Genomic DNA, 27,029 nt, shown 5'->3' with positions numbered 1-27,029 from the left:
CTACCAGTTCCCTACATAAAGCTCCAATCAGGCTACAAATCCTCTTCCCTCAGTAACACACCCCAAACCGTGTAAAGTGAATAAAGTGCTGTGGAATTAAAAAGTCATAGTCTGCCTAACGCGTTTCGGCGCTATAAAGAGCGCCTTTCTCAAAGGCTATCAACGTGAGCTGATATCTGAGCTGATATCTGGTTACTATATGATATTCTATCCATCCAGTCTTCTGGCAATACTCTTATTAGTAAATACTCTATAGAGGACAATGAATAGCCATATCTTGTAAGACCTCAAGGAAGACCCGCCCGTTATACCTGAGCTGGCTATAGCTCTTCTAAATGTGAGTCGAATATATATATCTTTCTTCTCACATATATTGACCCATACATTCTATACGATCGGTCTCTTATTTTGTGTCTTCCATATTACGAGAACAATCAGACTACTATAAACAGTGAGGACACCCCATCACCAAAAGCACCTTAAAAGACATTCATTGCCATAGTACAACTTCTAACCATTTTGGACTAATTTATATGCAATAGCAACATCCCAATTACTATTAGTTTTCACTTTATATATATGTTTTATCTATATGCTTTTTTATTATCTATAGTCCACATTGATATAATTTGGTGCAGCCTTGCACTACTGTTGTTGTTGTTGTTGTTTCCTATTCATATGCTAGAGGGTTACCCTCTGCTAGGCCGCTGCCTATTCACTTTTTATTGTTAACGCTGACCTCTTTTATTTTTTTACAATATGATAATGCATGAAATAACATTGTGTCAACTTGAGTCACCTCACATTGAAAAAAAAAACTACTGTAAAAGATATTTTGAGTCTGTAGGCGCCAAATATGAAAAAGCTTTACTTTTAAAGCTTACAAAAATGAAGGCCTCTTCTGTAGTATTTTCTATCTAAAAAAAAAGAAGTCATTCCTTGGTTTGTTATATTAATGACCATCTATTCTGTACCAAACAAATAGATCGAACATGTGGACAAACTACCTCCAAAAATAATTATCAAAGATACTCCAACTCAAGTGGAGAACACGAAGGATGGAAGAGGGTCAATCGTGATTACTTCCAGAAATTTGAAATCAACAGATCTCGACAGCGAAGATGAAAATCTAATTTATGCGCTTCTACGGATGCCATATTTTGGTCATTTGGAAGATTCGAAAACAGGTACTATACACTAACCGTGTTATGTATAAAACTGTAACATCACCCTTCTACATTTTAGCAGATATGCCTCCAACTGCCCCATCTGCTGCGTGGTATTTGGGAGCATAAGGAAGTTTAAAAGGTTTAGGGGCGGAGCCAAGCGGCCATGCTGAGCGGTCGCACATGAGAAGAGCTCCGTGCAAAACCGCTCACAATAAGCCAAAATTGGGGCAAAAATCCACCAAATCGAGGGCTTGGCGACCTAGAGAAGGGAGCCCTACACCGCAGAACCAAGCGACTAGCATCCCGACCGATACCAGCGGCTTCTAACCGGGGATAGACCTTAGGCCTACCACAGGCCTACACAGACAAAGCGAGGGAGGCGGCCGATCCCTACGCTGACTGCAGCCACTCACCTGGAGGTCTCCCGGGCACTCACCCTCCCCCCCCTGCCGGTGAGGGATATCCCGGCAACTAAAGCTTGAGACACAGCAGCAGGACTACAGCGGTGACTGACCCACACATGCTCAGTTTGAAAGTTGTACATCAGAAGAGAGCAAGGGAACAGAATCATCGCGCGCAAGATGGCGGCCCAACGGCAAACTGCCACAACAATGGCCACAAGCACAACGCCAGGCACATGGCCCCTGGAGGCCTTTGATCAGCACTGTAAGTGTTTCTGGACGGTACTCTGTAACCAGGGCCTGACCCGCAGACAAGCAATGAAAGCGTTGGCCCCCTGGATCCGCCCGGTAACCCGGCGCCGCTGCTACGGGCCCCTTCCTCGAATCCCCAGAACGGCAACCCGGCATTGCAGACAACAGCGCCCAACAAGGCGGGCGGGGGAGCCGCATGGCATCGAAGCCGACGATCACCCCCCAATCACAGGAACCGGACCGTCAGGCTAGCCCAACAAACACGTACCTCACATGACGCCGGAACCTGGGACCAGCATGGCGCACCTCCACACTCTACAGCCCCAGCGACGAACAACAGCATAACATGGAGGTACACCCCACGGCCTAGCGGCGGAGACAAATCCCGACCGCGGGACATCTTGGAGGAAGCGCAACTCAGCCGGACACAGGGTCCAGAGCGAAGACGCAGCCCACATGAGACCCGCTACCAGATCACCTGTTCACCGCTTCACAACAGCAACCACGAGCCCCCAAGCGCCGGCATCGGCTGATAAAGGACTAACATCGCAGGTCTGGTCTCCAGCAGCATTAGGCTGTGACCCTTTTGACCATCACTGACTACCACACTGAGCTGACCATTATATTTTAGCAGCAACACCTCCTGCACCCACTGAACTTTTAAACCGTGTTAATGTTGGAATTTTATTTTTATTTTTTTATTTTTTTTGTAGAATTATACTGTTTGGCTGGCTTAGAATATTCCTGCTTGAAATACAGTTAAACCTAGCTTCTGTCACTAAATTCAATTATAGACACGTTTCTCTACCAGACTTACACTGTGCATGCATATTACCTAACTATCCAGACATGTCAGCTTGAAACGTTTTCATTGGTAGTATGTTCAGAAAGATTTTAGATTACAAGTCTGCAACCAACCCATGCGATATATATCGCTAATAAGCACTTACCTTACTTTACGCACTGACAATAATCGGAACGTAAAAGTTCAGAAATAATGATTTATCTTTACTACACGCGAATTGCCATCCCATTCAAACTAAGGAATTACTTTGCTCTAACTTGAATGGTTATAAGCACTCCATAGCAGCGTTTACCTTATTCACTATACGTGCTCTTAACTTGTTATTAACAAACGCAGTACCAGCCTTACTGAGTTGATTTACTTATATTGTGTCATGGTATTACTAGACAGTGAGGTGATAGAACTTGAACCATCTCTTCTAATCTTACATGCATAGTCAGTTAATATGACCGACAGATAATCTATAATACTTGACTGATTGTGATGTTATTGTTAACCAACAAAAAATAATAAAAAATTAGGCATTGTTTAGCAGGAAATGTAATTAACGCTGTATGAACCCTAACCTGTATACCACTATTGCATTTCCCCTCTTTTTGTTCTGTATCCTATTGCACATGCCTTAATAAAAGAAAGATTGACAAAAAGGTTTAAAACTTCCCGTATAGTAATATCGGTGTCTTATTGATCCCAATAGGCTTTTTTTATATATTTATTGATTTATTAAAAAAAAATTAATGTGGCAGCTGGCGAGCAAGCAATGGCCAGCCACCATATGGTTAACTTTTGCTGATAGTGCTGCCAGGGGACAAATAGTACTTAAAATGATTGTTCACTCCCAAAAAGCTAATTTTGTTAAAACCAGTGCTTTGTGAATCTTCCATATCCTATAGTGTGGTAGGGATTGGATGCAAAAGCATTGATTGTAATCAAAACACTGAATGCATCCAGGCATCTAACAGTCTAACAGTCCGAATTACGAATTTAGTAAATATGAGTATTGTCATTCCAGCGGGAATTTGGAAGTTTTTACTGGATTTAGTGAATAACCTCGTAAATTTAATTAAACCTTGAAACATGGCCCTATATCAACTTAGATAGAGGACGTCTTCAAAACATTCTTTGCACTAACATCGAGCATGTCATTGTTATGCCATCGTAAAATAGATTCCTCTCTAGTTCTATAATTTATTTTATTGTGACCTGGTTTGCAAAACTAAGTAAGATATAGCAATGTGACCTATTTGTCGCCTGCATGTCCCATCATGTATTATTTCTGTCCCACAGATTTGGCAAAAAGAATAAAAACCTCATCGGATGTATATTCTATTTTGACACCATTGGTACAATATTTAATTTGCCGTGTTTTACAGGTGATTCTTTAGGAAGTACCTTCACTCAAAAAGAAGTTAACCAGAGACATATTCGGTATATCATAAATCCATCATTTGATGTTAGTTCGGACAGTTTTGAATTTCGACTCTCAGATCAAGCAGGGAATGCACTTCAACCAGAAACGTAAGTTCCTTTGTTTTTTTTTTGCTGTTTGTTATAATTTTTTATAATTTTTATTATTGATACATTGCAAACACATTCGGCATTGATAGATAAACTGTTACCAGACTCAAATTGACAATTAGGTCATTTATTTACTAAATGGTGATATGTCATGAGCTGGCTACTGGTTTCCAAATCTTGACCAAAGTAGCCATGATTGGAAAAAAACTCCAGTTAGCTGTTTTAAAAGTTATTCTAAAGCTATTTACCAAAGTGTGAATTGCAAAAAATGAAAAGGTAATTTCCAAATGGAAACCTAGAATTTTTTCCGTTCTAATATTTTGGCCTAAAATTTCAAAATAATTCACACTTTTTTTTTCACAACAGTTTTCATTGCCCCCCATATCATTGTTCATGTTTTCAAGACCAATCTTTTTCTCCTAATACAAATTAGATAAAACTCCATATTACTTCACTTCTGAGCATACAAGTAAGTAAGAATGGCAGATGTCACAAAAGAGGATGACAAGCTTGGTAGACAGGGCTAAAACCAGTACCCAGGCTGCCAAAAGGGCACTGGTGATCTAGGCCAAGGGGGCTGTAGAGATGGAGACTGTGATCCCCACGGATGTTATATGAAGGGCAAGAATTAAAATAGTTGTTGCAGGTACCAGGGAAGCATCCTGTTCAGTGCAGCAGGGATGTGGTCATCTGTCCTGATATGAGCTTAGAAGATTGCCCAAACACATGAACCCTATGATGTAGTGGTACTTCCTGGAGGAAACCTTGATTAAGTGATGGCAGGAGGTCAATATAAATACTCAAAAAATCAAGTGGAGAAGGATAAGCATTTTATCAAAAGCCATTCGCCTGGAACCAGCTTTGAATTTGGCCTGGCTATCATCAAATGCCTACTTGGGCATGAATTGGCTGATCAAGTAAAGGCCTATTCAATATTAAAAGATTAACTAAAGGATTTAGGGTTATGGCACACTTAGCCCTTACGGTTCCTGGTACAATGCATTTCAATATGTGGTTCACCTTCTTCAGTTAGTTAATTCTGTATCCATGTGTAACAGAGGATGACAAACTTGTAGTACTAAATATGTAAAACAAAGGAAATCAAAATATTGATTGCTCTGTAATTAGCCCATCCAAAACACTGCTGGCCTAGGTCAAAATGTATCTGTACTAGCCCTCCTCTAGTTGCTGGAAGCTCGAGTGATTAGGCAATTCAATATTTTCTTAGTATCACCATAATGTGCTTCACATTAAATCCATCAAAGTCATATGTTGTAAGGAACTAGGGATGTGCATGGGCAAAATATTCTGTTCGGTTTCGGCATTCCGAAATTCGGGACTTCCGCACTTCGGTACTTAGGCACTTCGGGTCGGTTCGGTACTTCCGAAATTCGGGACTTCGAAATGTCCGAATTTCCCGAAATTTGTCCGAACTGACATTCGGAACGAAACGAATTGCACATGTCTACAAGGAACCATGGTTCCTCGAATTGTGGCAATATGACCCTATTTTAAATGTGGTCAGCTCCACACATTTGGAATAAACCCTTTAAATAGTTTGCTTGTAAGACCAGGAAATTACAACAGAAAAAAAAAAAAGAAACAGTTTTTTGATTTTCTAAATGTATTTATTTACAACCATTCTTATTTTTAGGTTGGACCTGAAATGGTCTGTGATTGAACTAGCTGAGCCTACTTACCAAGTATGTGAAGATGTTGGGACTCTGGCTATAAAGTTGATACGGAAGGGCAGCAGTAAGGATCCAGCGTTCGTTGGCATTAATGTAAGATGCATAACGCACTATATACTTGTGTAACAAAGAATTATGCTTGAAACTGTCATTGGCACATTTCACGTATTCAGGTTAGATCAGCAGCGTTGAAACCTATCCAGATTTCCGACACTTTAAAAATGTATTAAAATCTTTTTAAGAATAACATGCAGTAAATAGTTTTCTCAATGAAACTAAGTGCTACCTATATCTTATGTTGTATGAATAGACTGGACGGCTACGTCAGGTTTGGATTGCAGGCAAGGCAGACTGTAACAAGAGATCTAACATGTTCTAAGTGACACTTCAAAAATAAACTGCAGGCCTATTTAGCAGTTCATTTATTTTCCTCTTTTCATTGAATATTGTAAGTATAGATTGTTCTGTTCAGGTGCATAATAAAAAGAATATAGTGCTCATCAATTCTAATAAAACTTTGAAGGAGTCAGTGTCTGCATTCTGATATCCTTTAAAAATGACAACGTAGTATACAAACAACAAAAGAAAAGAACATTTGATAACAATATATATTTAATAATTTTTTACATAACCATTATATATATATATATAATTTTCTATGAATCACCCTATATATATATTTTTTTTTTTGTGAATCACCTTTTATATATTTTTTTTCATTAAGAAAGATAAAAATGAGCATCTATACATCCATTTATTTTTGTTTTCATCTGCAGTGAAGAGTGAAATGTGCTTTGCGTTCCATGCTTCTGTTAACTAGTGATAAATAGCAACATTTTGGGGCATCAGTTGGAATGAGTCGGATGGTCTTCCATCCATGATACACAGTGCGGGGCTGACTATTTACTTTTGCCAAATGCTGAAAGGTTATTTGGGAAAATTTTCATGACAAAGGCATTGGTTTCGTTTTTGAGGATTTGTTAGCGGAGAGATAAAACACTGCCCAAAATCTGGTGCATGGTGATAAGCTGAGCCAGGGGGCACCAAATGTGCATTCGGATAACTGTAAAGTCCAATATTTGTGTCTTACAATTAGGAAATGTTCTAGTTTGGGAGTAAGTAATTAAGCAATGAGAACTATTTTTTGGGGGGCGTATTTTTAAAAATGATTTAATGTGATTACAGTTCTCAGCCTTCTTTTTACACACATATTTTTATTTACACAGAACCAAAGACGTATGGACAAGAAGAAGACCATATACATGGTGTTAGTCACTATATCAGGACAGGATCTGTCAAGAATTGATTATGGAATTTCAAATTTTAGGCTTATTTGAAGCAATGGCTTATTTGAAAAATGATTGCAGATTGGATCATTTAACCTGCAATTTGAAATTCTCATGTTAACTTTTTGTGGTTAAATGAATAACCCTGTTTGTATGTGGAAGGAGCTCTTCAAAGCAGGGAACAAAAATGAAATCATCAAAATTATCAAAAAAAAGAGCCTGTATCAGAATTTTTGTTGGCTCATTATTTACAGGAAAATAATGCCAACAAAGATTCTGCAGATATCATTGCACCTCATATATTTCAGTCCCTTTCTTACAATGGAATGTTAGTAGAGGGGCTGAGGAGACAGCTCAGCTCCTCTCCATGCATTTCACCAGGAGATGTCTATATTTGGCAGCTGCTACCTGGGACCCGAAATCTCCACTTATTTTAGGCCATGTATTGGTGTTGCCCTGATATGGGGCCCACATATTTCATAGTGTATGTCAAGGTGGAGGTTGAATGATAATGCATGGATGACGTCACCCAAAGCGTAGTACACAGGGTTTGAAAACATGTTCTGCCCGTTGATATAATTTGCTGAACAAGCACATTACCAATTTAGACAATGGAAAGAATCTAAAGGAACACAAGGGGCACTATAACACCTTCACCAGAATGAAGTTGTTAAGGTGTCAGGAGGTCCTTAGTGGCAGCTTACCTTCAGGGCATATGTGTCCTATTAACAAACTCACAATCTATATTGAATAAACAATAAATTAAGTTCAGCAATAAAATTATAAGATCGGATTTTCTCTTACACAGTGGTAGATGTTTAGTTCATATGCTCTTCAGAATTTACAGAGATTCTTCTGAATACCCATCATGATAAAAATCTATAAAACACATTATTTTCTCAATATTCTCAGACTTCTGCTAGAATCTTTTAATTCACATTGAACTATTAACAAACAAACTACTAAAAAATGTCTATTTCTATTGAACTAATGAAGGTCCAAGAAGTATCTGCAAGAGTTGGATTGGACTTTACACACAGCAGTGCCAGCCTCGTTCAGTTTGATCCTGGTGAGTAATAGCTCTTTTTATAGTGTGTTTAATAGCGTGAATTCACATTGAATTAATTTTGAACTCCCACCAATTCCTATTTTATTTATTTATTATTTCCATTTATATAGCGCCAACAGATTCCGTAGCGCTTTACAATATTATGAGAGGGGGGGGATTTAACTATAAATAGGACAATTACAAGAAAACTTACAGGAACGATAGGTTGGAGAGGACCCTGCTCAAACGAGCTTACAGTCTAGTGAATAGCTCTGTCAAATCACTGTCTAGTTACTAAACCCATGAGGATACATTGATCAGGATGAACATGATAAGCCTAGTCATACAATATAGTATCTACCAGGGGCATTGCTAGGGTCTAAAAACCCTCTGTCTTGATCCCAAAAATAGTTTTATGGCCCCCTTACTAAAACTCCACCCCTGGCTCCTCCACAAGTGCCACCCCTTGACATGCCTCTTGACACACACCATTACTTACAGACACATACAGGTGCACAAACACACACAGACACAGACAGACAGGCATACATAGACACAGACAGATAGACACACAGGGGCAGATTGTAACACACATGCCTAGACAGACAGGAGCAGACAGGTACACACGCAGGCAGGAAGACAGGTACAGGTGAACAGATACCAGTACAGACAGACACTGACAGGCACACATAGGTTCACACAGATACAGACAGTCAAACACAGGCACAGACAGACACAGATAGATACACACAGCCAGGTATACACAGACACAGAATGGCAGAGAGACCACAACTTTTGTGGACTGTTAACTAACCACAACTCATAGTTTAGTGAATAGATGTCCTCTCCAGGGACCACTATGTTAAACTGAGCTCTCAGCTGGTGATTGGTGATTTATAATTCATTTCCCGGTATATAATTAATTTATCCTGATAAATTCCAACTATATATTCTTTAATCAATGGAAGGTCTCATAAATCAATTCTATTAAATTAAAACATGGTCACCATTCAATTAAATGTTTTAGTTTTAAAAGCCAATTTGTTAGAAATTTCTATAAATCTCATTGCCATTTTATAAAATGACACCTGCCCGGACGTTGGTATAAAAATGCATAAAAGAAGTATGCAACAAATTCTTTCTTTGAATTCATAAAGATAAGTAAATCAAAAATAGATTTTTGTTTCCAAACGACACACTACTTTCACTAAGAAATCAGCAGCCAGAAATACCCCAAATTGCCGAGCAGTCGCAGGTGCAAACCATTTATTTTTTTGGCCCTGTGTTTTTCTTCTAATGTTCTCATTATGTTTTCGACATTTTCAGGTGTTTCAACAAAACTCTGGAATATTTATGTTAAAAATGACGGCTTGGAAGAAAACCATGAAGTTTTAAAAGTATTGTTAAAAAAGCCTAAAAACGCTGTACTTGGAAAAAACAAAGAGGCAACTGTAAATATTATGGATTTAAGAGGAGGTAAGGTTGGATTTCAAGGTATCCTATGGAAACCAGTGATAGATTGGCTCTTGGGGGCCCTTAGGTAAAAATCACAGGTGCAAATAAAAAAAAAAAAATGAAAAATGAAAAACTCTATAATGGACTATGGCATGGGTGAATGCAAAGGAGTATAAGTAAATGAGGCCTACGCTAACATTTAGCCATGCCCCATTGCACCCGCCAAATGAGCCATATGTTAGATACAAGATGTTGCAGAGAAAAAAACAAAAAAACAAAACTCTGAAATGTATCCCAGTGTGATGTCTTCTTAAGTCTACAGTCTGTTGTAAAAGTAAAGTTGTCATAGCTAAATGTAATAGTGACACTTTGTAGCACAGTGATAGGTGATACTGGCACAGTAGATGTTCTTAACCCCTTAAGGACCAAACTTCTGGAATAAAAGGGAATCATGACATGTCACACATGTCATGTGTCCTTAAGGGGTTAAACCTACTCTCCATTATGCTGGAATGTATACAGTTTAATCACTGTTCTAAAGGAGAAAATATCTACAGAACGTGCTCCCTATGCTGGAATACAGACAAAACATTACTGCCATTATTGTACTCTTGTTTTCCAGAGGAAAAAAAAAATATTCAGATACTTCAGATTTCTCTGTGCGATCAATGTTAGCATAATTATTTTCCATCTGAAAGGTTTTATCTAAACTATCCCTTTTTCATATACAACCCCATTCTGATCAGTTGTATTTTTTGTGTGTTTTAAGTAATATAACAATAATATATAACGGGTTGACTGTAAGTGTCGTTAACAACTGATTGTCATAATCTGGGTAAAAAGAAAAATCCAATTCTAGTTAAGATGAGATTTTTTTTCTCAATTTACAAATGTTGGCATAATTCATTCAAGTAAGTTGTCAAGTCGACACAAATCACTATTTAGTAATTAACTCCCTCTATGGTCGGTGCTGCATTGCTGTTCCAAATATTGGTCTTCGGTTTACACATAATCGCAAGCTGTGCTTTCCTCTAGAACGTCCATTGCCAGAGGGTTGAGCAAGACATTGAGCAGGGTAAAAGAATTAAAATGCACTTGATGCTATTGATTTGCATAACAAGAGCTGATTCAGATCAGAATTTGAGTATAAACAGACGTGGCCTGCAGAAAGGGCTGTGAGAAATTTGCTTGTTTCACAGAGACAAGCTGCCTTCAACATTAGGGCTGGGGTGACATCCTGTGGCCATTTGAGTCTGCAGTGACCGTATAAATCACGTTTTTTTACATGTCAAGAAATAAAAGACAGTAGAATAGTTTTTCGTTTTTTTTTTTTAAGTACAACAATAGTCACATCTAATTCCATTTTACATCACTGCTGAATATTTCATTTGTTGATTTATAAATTTTTTCATTTATCGTATGAATAAGTCCTACTTGCACATTACTACACATATACCATGAAATATTCAAAATGACAAATTAGTGATGATTGTGTTTCCTTTTTGTTTGGTTATTCAATATGGCAGATGTATTGGCAACGATTATGGCTTTGATATTTTTTATTATGTTGTTCCACATCCATTTAGATGTTACTTCAAGTGTTATGTCCTACGTTAGTTATAGTCGCATTTCACAGTGATGGAGACCGTAGATTCAATACAGAACATAGTGATGTAGCAAATTATACAAGGTGTTGAGCGTATTGAGATATATTTGTAGTGCATATGTATGTAGCACATCCCATAGTCCACGACCGTCTTCAACAATTGCACCATTTCCTTATTGAAGGATCTAATAAAGGATCTAGCTTGGAATAAACTTTGACTTATTGTTCATCAATTTTCTGATTGAACGAGAGATTGAGATCTAACCACATATCAGGATACATTAACTGACTGTGACCATGTTTCAGTCTAACTTTGTCGTAAGGCATGGGAATTAGTTAATTTAGGTGATTTGAATTTTATTCCAAATAATATTGCAACAATGTTGTTTGTATTTCATGAAAGTGTGTTTTTGTTCTGAAAAAATCTTATTTTTGCTGTATAAACAAATGAATAACTAAGTCCAGAGATGTGAAAGCTTTCGAGAAAAATCCAGAATACACTCACACATGTAAAAGCATTCATACAAATTAGTGCACATTTAGCATATGTTAAATGTTAAAACGTTTTAGCCACCTCCTAGAAGTCGCTATTGATCCTGATTCCTTTCCAACATTTTTTGTCAGCTTCTTTGACTTCCATTGGGAGTATTGAATTGCTGTGACATTTTAAGGAAGAGATGTAACTAGAGTAGCAGCAAATTAGGAGTTAATTCCTCCTCTTATATGGCGTTTTGTGTTTTTTTTTTTTTTTTTTTAGTTTTTTTAAGAAGACCAAAAAGTAAAGTATAGGCAGTATCTAGGTAAGGATTATTCCCTAAAAATATATCTGCATGTTGACAACCGAGTTCTAAACTGCCGTAGTAGCAGAATTTCAAAATGTCAAATTATTGTGAATTTTACTGCTGCTGGGCTCAGTGATACATTCATATATAACATATCTGCAAATAATAGCAGTATACCCCCCCCCCCCCCCCCCAACTTTTCAAATGGATAAAGAGGGGCATTTTAATTTTAGGGATGTTCGAGGGAGTGTGGCCAAGTGCGTGGCTGTTCTGACAAATTTCAGGTGACATACTAATCATTTTTGCAACTAGAATTTAATTTAGAATAACAATATCGACACAGACTATTATCTAAACACTTCTATTGTAATTTAAAGACAGATCGCTGTGAGTATTATTGCTGTGGATCTCTGTTATACACTTAGACACACCAACAATATGGAGCTCCTAGAAGAAAGGGACATTGGGATAGAAAAGAAAAGAGGAATTTGGGCACTCCTAAATAGGGACTGTCTCTCTTAAATAGGGACAATTGGGAGATATGTTGGCTGGTATTAATCCTGGGTGGGGTAGGGGCAAGAACATGAGGCAATTCTCTTAATTGGAGCTCTGTAATAAGCTCACATACACTGCATGTTACTGTCAGTCTTACATTCAGAGACACTGCACATTGCTCTCACAATCAAGGCTGTGACGTTCTGTGATATTCACATTCACACGCAGTACACTATTAGTGAGTTATACTGTCTGAAGCTCTGTGATACACTCATACACACTACATATTAATGTGAATTATATTGCAATTGTGTAAGAAGATGAGCTAGAGGGGTCTGGATCTATAAATGCCTGAAGGAGAGTCACATTTGGTTGATCTGTTTAATGTGATCTGCAACCCTTAACATGAATGATTTCATATCCAGGTCACTGTGGGTCACCTCACGATTCCAGAACAAAAGACCTGATCATCGTCTCGGAAATCATTAGCAATCCTTCAAGAAAACAAGCAGGCAGCGAAAATAGGATGCGAATTCAAAGCAAATCATCTTCAGGAGAGCTCAGTCAAATATTGCTCCCTAACAGACCAGTGCAGTCTCGCAGAAGCGATCTTTCGCGTACAAAATCCACTAACACCGGCGATCTCCCTCCCCGGCCTACGGGACAACAGCTGCAACTCATCGGAAAGAGCGTTCTCGTATGTTAATTTAATGTTCTGAAATACGCATCAATAATTCTGGCTATAAATGGGAAGGTATAACTCATACTTAATTGATAGTTTTCTTCCCAGCAAATGAAAAACCTATATGGATTATTGCGCAAATCTAATTATCTAATTACTCTATTCTAGGTTCCTTAAGTGGTTAACATAAATTGAGCCAGCAGTTCCCATTACCTCTTAAGAGCGCTCGGGCCTCTCCGGCTATTTAATTAGGACCCGTGATGGAGATGACACGGCTTGTCTGATGAGATTAAGGCCGTTATTGAGAGGGGTGGTAAAAGCCATATTTAGCAATAAAATACAGGAACAGGGTTGATTAAGCTCTTAGAGGTAATCCCCTTTTACATTTAGCTAGTTGCAAATACGAATTTCTTTTTATCAAGTACGTGTTTTGCCAGCAGACCTAATTCACATGGTATAAAGTAATAACTAAATGTGGTTATATAGTTATTGATCCAATAAAGTCGGTCGATTCGCTAAATTTCTGGTGCATTCTCAAAATGCAGCAGCTGCAATGGTAACCTACAAAGCCTATTGCAGATTTTTGATAAGCGTATTTTCAATCCAATAAGCAATATCTAGCAGAATGAAGTATTAATTGTCTTAGTATGCACCTGTCACCTGTCATGTCAAGCATGAATTTTTATTATCAATTCTTACTTACCGCTATGGTGTCCGTATTGAGGTAAGGACTACAAAAAGGAAGGCTGCACACAGAGCTGCACATTTACAAGTGACAAAGCTGCACTTTGTATCTCCTAGAGTGGACCCACACACAAGAAGAATTATTCACTAAAGTGATAATTCAAAGTGAATTTCAAATTTAAGGTGAAAATAGCAGAACTGAAAATAAAAATCTCTAAATCAGCTTTGCTTTCAGTCCAACTATTCTGGCCTTAAATGGACACTATAGTCACCAGAACAACTACAGCTTATTGCATTTGTTCTGTTGAGCAGAATCATTCCCTTCTGGCTTTTTGCAGTAAACACGTTTTTTTTTCAGAGAAAATGCAGTGTTTACATTACAACCAAGGAATACCTCCACTGGCCACTCCTCAGATGGCTACTAGAGGTGCTTCCTGGGGCAGTGCTGCACAGTGTGACGGACATTCAGTGTCTCCACCCTTTGCATGTAGACAATGGACTTTCCTCATAGAGATGCATTGATTCAATGCATCTCTATGAGGAGATGCTGATTGGCCAGGGCTGTGCTTGGCTTGTGCTGGTTCTGTCCCTCATCTGCCTCATTGACAAGCTTAACCAATCCAATGATTACCTATGGGAAAGCATTATGATTGGCTCAGAACACTAGTTCTGATGATGTCAGCCAAGCAGGCAGATCAGGGGCAAAGCCAGCAGCTGCAGACTGGAATATAGGTAAGATTTTACTATATTTATGGGGCGCAAGGGGGAGCCAGGAGGGCATGATGGTGGTTTTAGCACTACAGGGTCAGGAAAACATGTTTGTGTTTCTGAGCTTATAGTGTCCATTTAACTTCATATTTATTTAATGGAAACTTGTAATTTATATGATTTAATTATGACAGATCAGCTTGAAATAAACGCGTCATGTTTATAAAAATGTGCCTGCTAAAATAACTAGACAAATGCATTATCACTCTAACATTAGGATTCTTAAAAAAGGTTTTAAAGGATGTATCAGGTATATACAATTAAATTGTATATTATTCCTATCATCAACAGCCCCTTTTGGGAAAAGGTGCAACAGGGTATCTAATCAATTTCTAGAGTGTACCAGGAGTTTTTATATTTGTGCTAGGATGTGGGAGTTACATGGTACACCTAGGCAGTCTTAGCCAAGCATCAATGCGGGTTTCCACCTGTTCTTGTGCTACTGTCACATGCATGTGTTCAATGCATCGTACTGATGCTGTCATATACATGGCAGATGCACAGACTGACACATTCTTACAAACACAGGTATGGTGTGAACTGAGGAGTGGCACGTCATGTGTATATGTTTAAATACATGTATACATACACTAAAACGTGACAAGTTCCTTTTAAAAAGAGAATTAATTTTCTGAAATGTAGTATCATGTTTGATTCTAAGTTTGTGAAGAAACATGAATATAAAAATGGATAGAACAAACCCCCTACAAGTGAATGAAAACAAAGTGTACACATTTTGGTATTTTAATGAAGCTGTGCTTTATTTTTCATGGATACAGTATCATGGGATGATGCCCATGAGTGGTCCTCAGAAGAATGGCAGGAGAAGCAATGTCTGGCCTGTACCTGATAATCCGCTGCCTTTTACAAGTAGATACGATCAACCTCAAGGTCATGCAGCTGCTCTGGAGATAGCCCCCTCCTTGACAGCTGAAACAGAACAGGTATGTGGATGGTAAAAGCCTGAAAATACAATGTTAGATTAAAGGGACATGATTATTAATTGAAATACTAGACTCCAGTAATGGATTGATTATGTACCCTATAACTATATACCATACTTCCTGACATGCACTCTGCTCAATTATTGCAATGTTCTCTCACGCACTCGCAGACACACTGCCCCTTTCACACACACTTCACCCCTAACACATACCACTGATCCTATGCCCTATATCCCAGCAGACCCCAGGTAAGTTGTCAGACTGTTCTGGCACTACTGGCACCATAACTACTAAACCTAGCTGTAGCGGTTATTGTGCTGGGATTATTTCTTTAAATAATCTACAAGTGCCCCTCCCGAGATCAGGCTCTGGATTCGCCACTGCATTGCACACTGTTTAACAAAGAGAAACCAAATGGGAAGTGGGCCCGCCAGAGGAATAGGTGTGTCAAACTGGCATGGATGCATGCGTGACTGCCAATTATTTTGACTGGCTTCATTAAGGGTGGAAATTGGAGCTTTTTAACGGACTCTAGAAATGATAAAACATATGCCCTTCACCCTGAGACCATGAATATCAGAGACATCTTGCGTCATGAGTAACACGTGTTCCTAACAATAACAGACTTGCCACATAATCTTTTCCTGGACACGTCTATACATATACAAGAAAGTGCTTTCCTGAGGTATTAAGAACTGCAGATGGACCCCCAACGGTGCCAATTTTGTCAGGACAGACACAATTTCAGGTCCTGTCCTGCTGTCCCAACTTCCCAGATGTCTGTCTTTTAGGGACATCAGGGAACTGTCCCAACAACCATAGCTCGAGCGCATCATTAGACACACTTGCGCTATGCTCAGGTCATTAGAACCCTACAGAGAGCACTGAAGCAGTGCTGCGTACATAGTCTGCCATAAGTGGGCTGACATGAATGATGGACAGGCAGCCTTTCTTTGCAGGTCTGCCCTCTATGGGAAGCAACAGTGGCATGATTACATCGCTGGCTCGGCCTTTCCCCCCTCCCACCGGTGCTCCTATTCACAAGATGCTGGGAGTTGGTAAATCAATGCAGTAATAAATGAGGAATCCTGAAATACACAAATTCTACTTACTGCTTGGCAGTCCTTTTCATGTTAGCAGGAAGAACTGATGTGCCAGGAAATTAACATGTGGATCTGGCAACAATATAACAGTCTATGACACAATTACACCTGGGCATTATTACAGACAGATACTATGACAATCAGACTCACAAACGTACACCCCACTTGCCACATTTTACTCTCTTTGCATACTTCCACTCGGTTTCAATAACCCAGACATATGCTGTTATGCAGATCACATATAACTATAGGCCATCTGCTACGCCTATGTTCTCATCCAAATATCTTTAGCTGTGAATCGAACTCTTCTCCTCCTGGTACCCAGTTTTTCTCTTTTTTAATACTTTATTCTCAGCTGCATTCAGATATGCCTTCCTTCTCTAATGCACGCATCATGTGTCCTTGTGTGCAGTCAGGAAATAAGGAAGAAGAATAGGGAGAGCATATGTGGGAACGAGGGGGAAATGGCTGATTCTGTCAACTGATAGAGACAGGAGACGTTAGAAGAAAGGCACTCAGCGGGTGCCTTCTTTGTGTTATATTTATATGAATGTGTAATCATACCACACATCAGCTCGAGGATCAGGCTGAGCATGAGTGACGTCTGTATCCCAATTCGTCACTTTCTAAAATGACTCTTGTCTCTGACATGCCCAGTAGCAAAAACACAGCAATGCCCCCTCGATTCCTGCCGGCCAGCCATAAGTTTTTGTTAATCAGGAAGGTAGTCTGTGTTCTGGAGTAATGATAGGGGAGGGGAGACAGTGACTACTAAAGAGACAAATGCAACACAGTTTGAAAAGGATTTCTCTCCTTAAGCCATGTTGGGGCCAAAACTTTTTTAATAACAGCAAATTTGACAGAGTTGTTTGTTTTTATCTTTTTAAAAGACAGTTTTGCAGCAATTATCTGATGAGACTCTGTCCTAACTGCCCTGGGGACGAAGCACTGCTGTATTTACCCCAGGCTTGAGGTTATCATGTTACTTGTGCTTTTATATATATCCTGTTTTTCTGATTCTGTTTTTAGGCTAAAATGGCTTCCACATGCCCACTGGGATGGACGCTTCACAATAAGTACTGCTATTATCTGAATCCGCTTCAAAATGCCACCTGGAAAGCAGCGGAGAGGGCCTGCAAACACCTGTAAGATTAAAAAAAATTTATACTTGTTAACCCGGGATGTTCAGTCATGAATATTAACTGCAAGGGTTTATGGGAAAAATAGTTTAATAAACACTCAAGAGTTAATACTTGATGTTCCGTCTTGAAAGGGTTTTGCAAACTCTGGGCCACATAAACATGGTTATTTGTCTAGATCTGAATTTACTCCAGAATTGGAAAATTCGATGAAAATCCGGAAGTGTTATCACTAATTGCAATTAGGATATTTACCAAATCAAATACTTCCCAATGCAGCTCAATGAGAAGTCTTTTACAAACCAGGAAGTAACAGGGTTGGTTGTCTGATTGACAGCCATGGGGTTGTAACAAGGTTCGATTATAAAAGTGCCAATTTCTATTAAAAAATCAGCAAAGAGGGTACACTCTTCACACATAAAGTATTTAAGCAAGCTAAAGTGCTTTAGGGTCTGGAGTGTCCCTTTAATAAGTGAAAGCACTATTTCTTTAGAATTAAATTTGCAGGAATATAGGAAACACCTGATTATAAGACCTGTTAATTTTTTGCATTCCAGATTCAGCAGCCACTTAACAAGTGTGTCTTCAGACACGGAGCTGAGATGGCTGTGGAAGTTTGCAGATAAAAAGCCATTTTGGATTGGTAAGAAAATGAATCAAACATTAATTCATGAAAACATCTTTAAGTCATAATTTAAAAGGAAGTTTGTATTTATCAGTTAGATGTGATGTGATCATTCAATAATTCTAAAGTGAAAGTGTAAAGTGCAACCCAAGTTTATTTCTAATTGAGTTCAAGTTGAGTTTCTAATTGATCAATAAAATGTTTTGACTTTTAGAGGGAATTGCCAAACTGATTTCAAAGCGATCACAATCTAAAATTAATATTGTGGAATTAAAGGGACACTATAGTCACCAGAACCACAACTGCTTCAGTAAAAAGACAGTGTTCATTTACATTGCTGGCTAGTAACAGCTTTCGTGGCAGTCACTCGGATGACCATTAGAGCAGTGGCGGATCCAAAGCCTGATCTCGGGAGGGGCACTTGTAGATTATTTAAATAAATAATCCAGACACAATAACCACTACAGCTCAGTGTAGTGGTTATGGTGACAATAGTGCCGGGACCCCCTCCCAGAGTAAGTAGTCAAACCGTTTAAGAACAGTTTAACAACTTACCTGAGGTCTGCTGGGAAATGGGGCTGTCATAGGGCATAGGAGCAGTGGTGTGTGTGAGTGGTGCAATGTGTGAGGGGTGCAGTGTGTGTGTGTGTGTGAGGGGGACAGTGTGTGAAGGTTGCAGTGTGTGAGTGAGGGTGGCAGTGTATGTCAGGGGTGCAGTGTGTGTGTTAGGGGAGCAGTGTATGTGTGGGTCAGTATGTGTGTGTGACAGTTGCAGTGTGTGTGTGGGGGGGCAGTGTGTGTATGTGGGGCAGTGTGTGTGTGGGGGGCAGTGTATGTGTGTCTGGGGCAGCGTGTGTGGGGGCAGTGTATGTGTGTCTGGGGCAGTGTGTGTGGGGGGGGCAGTGTGTGTGTGTGTGTGAGGGGGCAATGTGTGCATGGGGGCAGAGTGTGTATGGGGGGCAGTATATGTATGTGAGGGGAGGGGCAATATGTGTGTGTAGGGTGTGAGTGTGTTTGATAAGGCTTCGGGGGACTTTTTTATACTATACTTTTTTTTTTTTTAATCTATTAAATTAAAATAAATATACATTATGCCCCCCCTTCCTTCTTACCGTTACTGGGAGGAGGGGGAACATTTCTGGATCCCTGGTGGTCCTAGTGGTTAGAGTGAACTCTAGCCTTTAGCTCCTGGGCTAGAGTTCACTCTTGCGAGATTTGGGACCCAGAGGAGTTGCAGATCTCTGATCTCCCTCTCAGGTCCATGAAGGCACATTGCAGGGCTGGCGCCTGCATGTGCTGGCAAGGGAGAGGGAGACCGTCGGTTTTCTCGTCGGGGGTGGGCATTTGCCCCGTTGCCCCCCCCCCCCCCCCCCGGATCCGCCACTGCATTAGAGGTGCTTCATATTTCAGTGCTATGCATAGCATCTCCACACTCTGCATGAGAATGCTGATTTAATGCATCTCTATGAGGAGATGCTGATTGGTACAGAGTGGCATTTTTCCATGCATGCGCAAAAGCCTCCAAATGCATACCTATGAGAAAGGTATTGGATTGTCTAAGATCATCAAGAATAATGATCTCAGCCACGGAGGTGGAACCAGTAATGGAGAGACCGTCGCGGTGTGGGAGAAAAGGTAAATAAAATCACCTTTAACCTCCAACTGGGGGGTAGGGCGTCACCTAAATAGCCACCTCAGCACTGTAGTGCCAGGAATACAGGTTTGTACTCCCGACACTATAGTGTTGCTTTAATTATTTGCTAGAGAAGTGCCCAATGGTTCTATTAAAGTGTGAATAAGTCTTCTATGGCACTATAATGCAGGCCTTATTGTGGCAGGGTAGACCTGGTTTTCATGTCCTGTACTGCCATCCCAAATGACAATAAACGTGCAAATAGAATAACTACAAGTTAATGCCATGTTTAGCACAATAACCCTTTATGTAATTTTCATATTTCGTGTTGAAGATGAAAGCTAGTATCTTTCTGTTCATTGTGTTTGTGGAATATATTCTTCCAGTGTGTGAAATTTCTACATTTTGAACATTGATTTTTTTCAGGGATGACATCCAGAGGAGATCGACATGGCTGGATATGGAGCAATGGACAGCGGGTAACATTCAACATGTTAAAACCAATAGATGCTTCGTCAGAACAAAGTTGTGTCCTTCTTTGGAGAAGGAAAGAATGGCTGACAAGAGACTGTGACTCTGGTCAAAAAGAGAGATATGTCTGTTCTCTTCCGTTATTGAAAGTCTATTCTTAATCCTTCCGTCTGGGTGGAAATAAATGGTTTCACCATTCAACCTTTTAGTGAAATAAAGACAGGGTTTTGTGTATACATTGTTACCTGTCACTGGAGGGCAATGTCCTTCCAAAATGCAGAGTTTGCATTTAATTCAATAGTGTCCAGGTTGTTTAAGTAAAGCCATAATAATTAATGTATTGTATTTTTATAACAAGAAATGTCAAATTATAAAGCACACATTTTTCATTTTTATACAATTTTATACAAATGTGCTGTAATAAATGTAGTAACTTCTTGTAAAGCACCAACTGTCTAAATACAAGTAATGCTGCTTGCTGTCAATTCATGGGCAGATTGGCGGTGTATTGATAGGGTGGTCAAACGATGAGAGTGTTTTTGGGGCCAGAAGCAGGTAACTAAACCAGTTTGTCTTTTAAGGAAAGTCTAAATAATCTACCACTACTGATAGACTGCAGAGGAAATGTTGCCTTCGTTCTCAATGTGTGTGATGGCCAGTCTGAGATTGCCTCTAAGCCTTATGGAATTTCTAATTCTTCAACAACGTATTACCAGCATCTTATAGAACCTTCAATCAGTGCCCCAACAGTGATGGACTATCTGCAGGGAAAATACACCTTACTTCTGAATGGCTGCGATGGCTAGATTATGAAATACCAAGCACTGCAATAAAGGTCCTAGGGGTCGGATGCTAAGCTGCCGTATAAAACCCATACGCATCAAAGTGCCCAAGCAGTGTTGGACCAGCAAGCAGAATTAATCTTGCTTCTAAAGGTGTGGCTGGTGCAAGTCTGGTGCTAAATTTGAAATAAATCACCTAATGCCTGGTGTTCTCAAGCTCACCCTGTACAATAAGTGCTCAAAGTTCAACAGTACTGCGTTCTCGAAGAGTCACCGTCAGGTTCCTTCGTGATATCTTCTTTAAGTAGTAGCAGGTGGGGGAAAGAGTGGGCTCTGCCTAACATTCTACACAAGGACCCAGTCAATTCTATTCAGCCCCCCTCAGACAATGTTAAATTGCTGCGGATTCCCAGGTACACTGAGGCTTCATTTCAGATCATTTTACAGAGGCCATGAATTAAGAAAGGCAAATGATTGTGTATTCATCTGGGGCCTGTATGCAGATTTCCTAAAGTGGCGACAAAGCAGATTTATGCTTGGTGCATTTTAAAAGGTCACTTTAACCAAGAATACAGAGCAACTTAATCTCATCTATCTGGCTTAATATATTCTCTCTGTAGAGATGCAAGATGTGGATATGGTATTGTTGGGGCTTATTAATCAGCATATTTTAATTGAATTATCTGACACGCAGATAGAAAAGGCTGGACAGGCAGTAGACTTCAATCTAGCTCGGGAACATTTTATTGTATCAGAAAGTCCTTCTGTTGTTGTTAACTGTTTGAGTGAGGAATGCACAGTGCAATGTTATCAATGGAGCACTCACATAGTTACGTTTTATAGTTCCTTCAGACTTATAATAGTTCTAACAAGGAAATCAAAGGTTCGTAAAAGGTGCTGCTGTCATTATGCTTTCTCATTTGTGATTATTTTTTATTTTTTTTGTCAATCTTTATTTTATTGAAGCTTTATGGATACGTTACAGAAAGGAAGAGTAAGGATAAATATATCGTGGTAAATGCACGTATAAACAATTGTTAATAACATTGATACATTCTTACATGAGTGTCCGCTTCATTTTATATTATAAATGTCTTTGTGTTGTCAGGTTAAAAATGCCTATATAAAGGTGATGTAGAGTGTCGTTCGGTTTTAGTAACAGGCTACGTGTGTGAGATTAAGGAGCGTGATTCGTTTGCCTTTGCCATGCTGTTGGGTCGTATCATGAATCATTATAGTCGTGACAGTACATTAAAGCTAGCACTGCATTCATCAATAAAATATGCGGTGCAGCCGGGGGTACATTTTCATGTGTACTAAGGCTATCTAGTGCTATTCATTGGTAGGAGTCAGTGGGTAAACTGAGCTATTCATGTAGTTAACATTCCCCGGTACCTTCTACATGCTTTGTAGGTTCTGCTTTTGTTGTTTGTTTCTTCCCATTTGTAATTTTGACAAGTGATAAAACGTTCACATACAAAGTTAGCTTTAAAGTCGTTTGAAATTTGCACATATATAATGTAAATTTTGTGAAGTTTCTCGGATGTTTGTACGTCTGTCGTGTGTCTATTCGTGTGCTGCGGTGTTGTGAGGCGATATCAGTGTGCCTACCCGGTGTCATATACTCTACCCGGTCGGTTGTATTCTGCACCTTAACATTATAGAAAGTGTGGGCGCCTGTTGTTCCTAGTGTAATCGTTTGTCTGTGGTGTTCGGTATAGGGTGTCTTCTGGTGGCAGAGACTTATGTTTGTGTGGGGGGAGTCGCTATAGTGATCCTGTCTCTTGCCGGGGTTCCGTGAGGGTGGGTATGAGGCCATCTCAGAGTTGTTTTAACCTCCCGTGTAGTGGAGTGCATGAGTGTGTTGGTATGTGTCTAACCTGTGTGCATAGAGTAACCTATGTCACCGTAAGCTTTGTAGGTGTGCATTGCGCCACATTAGTTTACAGGAGAGGCATTATAGAGGCAAACAAGGTTAAATAAACTTAACGTTAAATGATAACTTGTGAGCGGAGTGTTGTTAGCCAAAGTTCAGATTTTGCCGGGTACTACTGTTCCCTGTTATCGAGCACAGTTCTTTCAGGTTGGGGCCGCTGGGCGTTCGTTGTCTCTCGGGGTGAAGGGCACCGATCTCTCTGGGTCCCAGTCGGGTGAGCCCGAGGTAGTTGCTCTTTCCTCAGTTAGTGCAGGGAGACCCATAGTTTGCAGGTATGTGGTTGCTTCTTGTAGGTTGGACAGTCTCTTCGTGTTCCCGTCTTTGGTGACTAGGAGGGTACGTGGTAGGGCCCACCGGTAGTCCACACCAGCGTTGCGGAGTTGGCTGGTCGCTGGGCCCATCGATTTACGCCATAGCATCGTGGAGCGGGTTATGTCTTGGTAAAACGATAGTTGCGCATTTTCAAAATTACGCGGGGTTTTCCCCCGGATTGCTGTCATCATTTGGATTTTATCGGTGGTCGAGTGGCATCGAACTATCACGTCCTGTGGTGCTCCAGCTGGTGCTTGCCGTGGTGTCGGGATTCGGAAGAGGCTCTCGAAGGTAAGTTTCTTTGCCTGCGTGTGTGGCATTATCAATGTGGTGAGCCTCCTGATGTAGTGGGGTAATTCTGTTAGATTGACAGAGTCAGGGATGCCCCTTATCTTAACATTAAGGCGCCGGTGGCGGTCCTCGGCTTGGTCAGCTCTAGTTAGGAGCGCGGTTTGGGATGCTTGCAGTTGATTAAGGGTTTCTTTTATGTCCTGTACCTCCTGTCTGAGCTCCAGGATGCCATCTTCGGAGGTCTGAGTACGGACTATAACCGCTGTGATTTCCTTCTTGAGTAAGTCCAGGTCAGCAGCATGTAACCGCCGCATTTCGTGTAGTAAATCCGCTATATCCTGTTTCGTGGCCGGCGTTTGGTTGGGTACCAATGCCTGCTCCACTATGTTCAGTTCGGACTGTGTGGTGTGAGTGGGCCTTTCTGCAGGTCCCTCTTGTGCTTTCGGGCCCTCAGATTGCCCCTGAGCCGCCGTACCGGTAGCTGGGCGCTGTAACATCGCGCCTATGTCCTGAGTGTCTCTGGTTGTTGTCAGGGGGGCTTTGTGGTTTTTTTTGCCCATGATTTCAATAGGCTTTGGGGCGTGCTGGGTCTGGTGTGGAGGGGAGTACAAGTAGGTCTCCGGCCACTCCGGTATTTCCCACGAGGCTCGAGCGTTACGCGGCCCGGAGTAGGCCCCAGGCCTCCGGCGTGTCTTCCTGCTGGGTTGCGGGAACAGGAAAGGCATCGGATTGTAGCTCCCGACCGGGAGTATCGAGGTGGGGTGTCCACTTTCCGTGGTGTGTCGGGCACGGTAATTTTCCCCCGTCTTTTGTTCTCCTTTGTCGGAGCTCTAGTTAGTTGCGGCCATTTCGTTTGAGCGCTCGGCTCCGCCCCCCATTTGTGATTATTTTTGTGTCTGTGCATTTGTATAAAAATATCAGATTCATTGCACTCATAACTGAAAACTGGCAGAACCCAACATGCTTAGATAAACGGCTGCCGAAATTTTCGGCTGAAAATTGACCTATCCCGTTTCTGTCGAAACGGGTCAAATTTGCAGAAATTAAAAAAATAAATTTCTTATTTTTGTAGTACATAGTTTAACAGACATGCTTGCATTAACAATTCAGATGATTATATATCACAATGAAAGATAGTAATGATAATATGAAAAGTCAAGAATACTGCACTTAGGATGGGGGGAGAACACTATGGGACAGGGGAGGTGGGACGAACACTATGGGGAAGGGTGGAAAGAACACTATGGGACAAGGGAAGGGGGGAAGAACACTATGGGACAGGGGAGGGAGGATAGAACACTTATGGGACAGGGGAGGGGGGAGAAAAGAACACTATGGGACAGGGGAGGGGGAGAAGAACACTACGGGATGGGGGGAAAGAACACTGGGGCAGGGGATGGGGGAAAGAACACTGGCACAGGGGAGGGGGGAAGAACACTAGGGGATGGGGGGAAAGAACACTGGGGCAGGGGATGGGGGGAAAGAACACTGGCAGGGGGGGGGAGGGGGAAGAACACAGGGACGGGGATGTGGGAAAGAACACTGGGACAGGGGAGGGGAGAAAAGAACAATATGGGACAGGGAAGAGGGGAGAAAAGAACACTATGGGACTGGGGAGAAGGGAGGAAATAACACTAAAAAAGAGGGAGGGGAGAGGAACACTAGAGGTGGGGAGAGAGGAACACTAGAGGGGGGGGAGAGAGGAACATTAAGCGGGGGGACCACTAAAAGAGAAGGGAGAAGGGAAGCTTTTCATATTGGATTAATTAAATTCATTAAAAAGTCTAATATTAATAAAATTATAGGAAAAAAACTTGGGGGGAAAAGTCATTTTCGTTTTTTGGCCAAGGGCATCCGGAATTTTCGGTTTCGGACCAGAATTTTTATTTCGGTGCATCCCTAGTGATATATTTATCTCACTTTATATGACATGAATTCCCTTAAAGCATAGATGTAAAGGTAGTACACCACACCTGCATCACAGGTAGTCCAGTCTCGGACAATCTGACAAATCCAAAAGTAGGGAAACATGGTTATGGAAAAAGTAGCAGAATTAATTTATGAAAAGAAATAGATGTAAGAAAATTTAAAAAACTGAAAATCTGATTTGTTAACAGAAATAAAAGAGACGGTTTAGCTGTTCTTATATAGGGTAGTGTCAGTCCAATACATGTAAATGTCAGCTAATGGAAAGAGAAAATGACACAACAGATAGAAGAGGGAGGAATGAGATACTTCAAGAAGGAATATAAATGTTATCATGAAGTCTTTTAGGCCAATAGTTCTGAACCCATGGATCGTGACCCTCAAGTGAGCCCCATGTAATTTTAGAAGGTCACCAATGGTGAGAGCCACTAACCAACTGCCCACAATTATTAATATTATTATTAATTATCGTTTACTGCTTTTTCTATCTCTGGTGCAGTACAGACCCTTTGATACTAAGAAGAGTTTTGTTAAAACTCTAAGCACCAAAACAAAAAACTTTGCTTCATAAAGCAGTTTTGTGAATAGATTATGCCCCTGCTGTCTCACTGCTCAACTCTCTGCCGTTTGGAGTTATACCACATTTGTTGAGCTGAGACTCACACAGCTTAAAAAAAGTACTCTCCTGCTTTTTTAACTCCTTGACGACACATGGCATGTGTGACATGTCATGATTCCCTTTTATTCCAGAAACTTGGTCCTTCAGGGGTTAATTGAACTATGATCATACATGGGAGGCTGCTGTAGGTTTTAGCAGGTAATTAACAGAGCATGAGAAATTCGAGAAGTTCTAAATTAGACTTCTTTGATCTTTTCAGTGATAATAATTTAGACTTGAGTTCTGCATGTTGGTCAGCTTGCAAACCTAACATAGCTGCTGTTCTAGTCTGCATTTTATCAGCAACATATATATAGAAGTCTTCATTGGGAAAGATTTAATGCCAATATGGTACCAATAGATCAATGGAATTTTGACACAAACAGTTGAGATATATTTGGTAACAATATGTCTGATATATATGTGACTTTTTATATTGCATATACACTTTAAAACTACCATATTCAGGGCTTTTCGCGATAATGGCAGAGCTGTAAAACAGTAAAAGATTAAAAAAAAATGCTAAATGGCCACTATGTCCCATGTGAGAATTCTGCAAAGGTCAGA

At 40.4% G+C, this 27,029-nt stretch overlaps 1 protein-coding gene and 1 pseudogene across 1 annotated transcript in view; both read left to right on the top strand.

The window, feature by feature from the left end:
* LOC134569130 (FRAS1-related extracellular matrix protein 1-like) overlaps window positions 1–20,999 on the top strand; it is a 151,226-nt gene extending 130,227 nt beyond the window's left edge. The window contains exons 26-35 of the mRNA XM_063428038.1: window positions 986–1,187; window positions 4,001–4,145; window positions 5,800–5,929; window positions 8,119–8,191; window positions 9,497–9,646; window positions 12,934–13,205; window positions 15,422–15,586; window positions 17,719–17,834; window positions 18,386–18,471; window positions 20,513–20,999. Of these exons, the coding sequence (XP_063284108.1) occupies window positions 986–1,187; window positions 4,001–4,145; window positions 5,800–5,929; window positions 8,119–8,191; window positions 9,497–9,646; window positions 12,934–13,205; window positions 15,422–15,586; window positions 17,719–17,834; window positions 18,386–18,471; window positions 20,513–20,718 (1,545 nt within the window). The 3' untranslated portion in view covers window positions 20,719–20,999. The remainder of the gene's footprint in view (window positions 1–985; window positions 1,188–4,000; window positions 4,146–5,799; window positions 5,930–8,118; window positions 8,192–9,496; window positions 9,647–12,933; window positions 13,206–15,421; window positions 15,587–17,718; window positions 17,835–18,385; window positions 18,472–20,512) is intronic.
* Window positions 4,647–5,092, top strand: LOC134568597 (protein/nucleic acid deglycase DJ-1-like; annotated as a pseudogene).
* Window positions 21,000–27,029: the final 6,030 nt, after the last annotated feature.

This window comes from Pelobates fuscus, chromosome 7 (genome assembly GCF_036172605.1).
Source record: "Pelobates fuscus isolate aPelFus1 chromosome 7, aPelFus1.pri, whole genome shotgun sequence".
NCBI lineage: Eukaryota > Metazoa > Chordata > Amphibia > Anura > Pelobatidae > Pelobates > Pelobates fuscus.
This window is presented reverse-complemented; position numbering and strand designations above follow the sequence as displayed.